The 4423-nt window shown below is 53.6% G+C and overlaps 1 protein-coding gene across 1 annotated transcript; it reads left to right on the plus strand.

Moving 5' to 3' along the window:
- Window positions 1-337: 337 nt before the first annotated feature.
- Window positions 338-3516, plus strand: CSUI_010999 (camp-dependent protein kinase regulatory). Its single transcript, XM_068071100.1, has 4 exons — window positions 338-716; window positions 1132-1457; window positions 2019-2600; window positions 3067-3516. Exons 1-4 carry the CDS (start codon window positions 554-556, stop codon window positions 3244-3246), a joined length of 1251 nt encoding a protein of 416 aa, XP_067916924.1. The 5' UTR covers window positions 338-553; the 3' UTR covers window positions 3247-3516.
- Window positions 3517-4423: the final 907 nt, after the last annotated feature.

Here is a 4423-nt window from a genome sequence, read left to right on the forward strand (position 1 = left end):
CGGTTTTCGAGACCGTATAAAGAGCGTGAGACAATCTTGTTCAAGGGGTCAATCACATTACCAGATATGACCGCAGTCCGTTGAAAGATACGGAAGGAACGCGGGCGAGAAAATACGCTGCTGCCGCAGGCGTTCGAGAAAAGGGCAGGCCCCACGAAGCGCGCATCTATCAGAAAATCACTGGCACGCGTTTCTCGAGTGAGGCTGAGATGGAAAGTGACACCGATCCACACCCTCACTGGACAGCGACAACCTCTTCGATGCTGTTATCTACTTCTCGGTCACGTGTGGCCCACTTCCAATGAGGTTGGGGGGGGGGCTTCTCCTAGCTGGACCAGGAGCTTCTGTCGATGCGCTCAACTCGTTCAGCCACGTGACACAAAGCCAAAGGAACGCCGCACGGAAATTGCTTTGTTCGAGGCGGATTGCTCGTCCGTTCTCGACAAAAACTTCAGTAGCCCAACGGATGCTAGCGCAGGAAGGCAGAGCCTGCCCATAGGCCCCTACATAACGTCTCAGCCTGTGCTCTCATCTTTAACCCAGTCCGGCCAAGATGGTGGGCACAACAGCGGCTTATCAAGACTATATCAACTCCAAACTGAACCCCGTCCTTGAGGGGCTTGTTGTTGAGGTTCTTCTGGAACACCCCGACGATCCTGTCACCTTTATGATTTCCAGGCTCTGCCAGAGAGCTGGTCTTCCGGACCCCGTGGCAGGTACTAATCGCCCCTACCGGTTCACACAAAACACTCGAATCCCAGTCGTAGTGGACTGCATATTTCTATGCCCAGCCACGTGCCAGAAGTCAAGACGGTAGAATCGTTTTTGTTCGCGTGTAATCGAACGTTGATAAACTCGAAACCCTTTCAGACGAGAGACAGCGGCCGTCGGGCCCGGGATTCACAAGCAAGTGGGTACGCTGTCTATGTGGCATTCACCAGGCTGCTGTCTTCGTGAAATCTTTAGGCCGTGGAGGTGGAGCTCTCTTTTGTACGCCGGTGCCCACTGGTTCTGCTGTTATGCAAAACGACACTATTGCCCGCATGTGCTATGGAACTGTAAGGGGTAAAGCACCGCCACTGGACAATAACAAACCACAGTCATCTTGAGTCTCCTGGCTCTTTTCGTCAGGCGCGCTCGGGCAGCGCAGCGAAGCAGAAGACCTTAAAGTGGAAATTGCGTTGCTGAAAGAACAGCTGAAACAGCTCCAGCTTGGTCAGACAAGTGGTGGTGCTACAACCGTAGCGCCGCACGCGGAGTCCGAAGAGTCCGAAGAAGAGCACGAAGACGACACTATGGAAGACGACGTAGATGAAGAGGCTGTCATGAGCAAGTTCAAGTCTTTGAACAAGATGCGGTGTTCTGTGTCTGCGGAGGTGTACGGCGAATGGAACAAGAAGAAGCAGTTTGTGGCACCTGTCTACGAGAAAACCGAAGAACAGAAAGGTCGTCTCGAGGTAAACAAATCCCGTTATCTTGACGGCCTCCGTTTAGGGGCCTCGGTACAGTAGTTGGAAGTTCCTGGGCTTGGCCCTTCTTTTTCACGGATTGTGGCCGATGTTTCCGTGCAAGCAAAACCATACCAGCCTCATAGGTACCAGGCCCATCTGATGCTCTGTTCTGTCAAAAAGCGCCTCCCTTCTTCGCTGGCACGGCCCGATGGGTGGTGTCTCATCGCTGACACACAGGCCGAAGAGCGTACTGATGTAGAACGTGCCTTTGTCACGAACACTGCCGGAAAGGGCAAAAGATTACACTAGTTAACACCTGGGCGGATCCCGCGTTACTAAGCCCTGGAGAGTACAGCCAGCTGCGCGAGCTACGCCGGTGCTTGCCTGGAAACGACCTTATTTATTGCCTCATTTTGAAGTCCCTACAAGCAATCTGTAGAGGTAGACGACAGCTACATGTATCGAAGAGGACAAAAGGAGAGAAATACAGATATCAACCTATGTGATGACCGCCGGGCAGCCGAGGCTCATCGCTTCTAACGCAGGTATGCCTTGATGGTGTCGCAGAACATTCTACGTCAATCCTTCCTTTTCCGTAACCTTGACGAGCAAGATCTGGCTACCGTCATCAACGCGATGCAAGAAAAGAAAATTGAACCGGACACAACACTTATTACCGAAGGCGACGATGGCGAATGCTTGTACGTGGTGGAGAGCGGAGAGCTTGAGTGCAAGAAACTTATTGAGGGAGAGCAGAAGACCGTGAAAGTTGTCGGCCCCGGGGACGCATTCGGAGAATTGGCCCTTCTATATAATGCTCCCAGAGCAGCAACTGTTGTCAGCACTGCGGAATGCGATCTGTGGGAACTCGGGCGTGACACTTTCAATGCTATAGTCAAGGATGCTGCTACGAAGAGGCGCGCGATGTATGACACTTTCCTCAAGAGCGTTCATATCCTTGACGGGATGGACGCATACGAAAGAGGTAAAGTTGCTGACGCTCTACGAACAGAAATGTTCACAGATGGCGCCTACATCGTCAGGCAAGGAGACCCTGGTGACATCTTCTACATCGTCGAGCAGGGAGAGGCCATTGCCACGAAGTCCTTCGGCGAGGACCAGGCCCCTATCGAGGTCATGAAATACAAAGTGCGTGAGACACCATCACGTGGCTGTGCATTATGACCAGCACGTTGTAATAACGGGATAAGAAATGCCCGATCAAGCAACTCGCCTCTCGGACGAAAGAAGGACAATCCTTCTGTCAAGTGAAAGTGGGGGCTCTTCCACGCGAACGTAGTACAACCTACACGACGGCGTACCCCGGTGGCCTTCTCCCCGAGCGCGTGGTCCTACCCCACGCTGAGACTTTCATTGTCCGAACCAGTTGCGCCGGCTGTTCCTGCAATAGCAAGTTCCGGTGAAGGGGTCGGACTACGTGAACCACGAATGATCGGCTTCCCGGTCTACCTACAGCTCTTAGCACAACTGTTGGTCAGTGGACTGCCTGCGTCTGCCTTCCCCATATCCGGGTGTAACGGCGACACACGCGACAGTATCGACTTTGAAGAGACTGAAGAAGCATGCCGTATGGTCATTTCTTGTTCTCTTTCAGGTGGGAGACTACTTCGGTGAACTAGCCTTGATCACGGGAGAGCCCCGCGCTGCCAACGTTATCGCTTCCGGAACTTGCAAGGTAGCATGCCTCGACAGGAAGTCATTCAAACGTCTCATGGGATCCGTTCAAGATATTCTCAGCAAGAAGGCCTCGGAGTACCAAAAGGAGTCCAGCTAAAAACCACAGGAAAGATGCAAGGAACCAGCGGAGCGTTGTTCGCTCGCGGCAATTCCTCGTGGAGGTCAGCCAGTGGTGCCGGCAAATTGTTTTCTCCACGTCTGCAACCTGCTTAAGACAAGGCCAGAACGTCCGTGTGTGTATTTTTCTTAATGGGCACTCCCGTTTGTATCCCCCGCAGCTTCGAGTTTTGCTCTGCCTTCATTGGGGTTTCCAGCGGAAAAGTTCTCGAGGGTGATTGTATTTGCGTCAGTTAAGTCGTGTACTTGCAACGTTAGTGTAGGGAGAACCTTAGCTGTCCGGTAAAGCCAGTAAATTCGTCTTCTTGCAGCAGGAGGAGACTCCCCACACGGTATTACATTCGCAAGCCCACTGTCTAGTCGCCAGTGAGCCAAGGCAGATGCTCCTTCGCCACAGTCGACTGAGCTCAGTGCTTTCAGTCGGGTACCCGAGCTCGGTGATCCAGCCCAAACGCTTTTGAATTTCACGCTTGGAACAACGGAGCCTCGTTGCACTTCAGCAGAGAACGCCCCGCGGTCGTCCGTATAGTGTCATACCCAAGAACCGGACCCGTTGTGTGACCCACTCCACAATAGGTTGGACAGGGAAACCTACTCGTTCCCCGACAGCTGCCACCCTTGCTCACTGGGACCCTAGGTAGGTTTCGCAACGTCGGACGATCTAAAGCACCGACATACTTCAAAGCTTCCTTTTAGCTCCTGCCTGCCTGCGTGACAACCTTCAAAATCTACGTCTGGACGAGAAACCCTACTGCCTGAATTCAGTGGGCCCCCACGCCAGAGGTTTTTCATCCGTGATGAAGAGACACACCAGCTGCAGGCTAAATTGGCGGCGCCAAGACGCGGGGGACCACGACATCATAGCGAAGAGAGAGAAGGCGGCCCGGCGCTCTTGGCACCATGACAACTCTCACAAAAATACAGCCTAATAGCGCTTGTGCCGAGCTCAGGCAGAGTGCAACTGCGCAGCAAACCGGCAGGATCTCTTTCCGGTGCAGCAACGTGCTGGCCACCCGTCCGACCGGCTTCTGCTGTAGACCGGTGCCGCGGTATCCGCCGTTCTCAGTTTAGTCGCCGCAGCCCGGAAGGGAAGGCGATCGTAATCGGAAGTCGTCTGTTTTCCGTCGCGCCTGATACGATCGCCTTCCCTTCCGGGC

Source organism: Cystoisospora suis (genome assembly GCF_002600585.1).
Source record: "Cystoisospora suis strain Wien I chromosome Unknown contig_9210, whole genome shotgun sequence".
NCBI lineage: Eukaryota > Apicomplexa > Conoidasida > Eucoccidiorida > Sarcocystidae > Cystoisospora > Cystoisospora suis.

Excerpts from the sequence above, each read along its gene's own strand:
- CSUI_010999 (XM_068071100.1), top strand. The coding sequence starts at position 554 with ATGGTGGGCACAACAGCGGCTTATCAAGACTATATCAACTCCAAACTG. Across the intron at positions 717-1,131 it reads TCTTCCGGACCCCGTGGCAG|GCGCGCTCGGGCAGCGCAGC; the intron begins GTACTAATCGCC and ends TCTTTTCGTCAG. Across the intron at positions 2,601-3,066 it reads TCGAGGTCATGAAATACAAA|GTGGGAGACTACTTCGGTGA; the intron begins GTGCGTGAGACA and ends GTTCTCTTTCAG.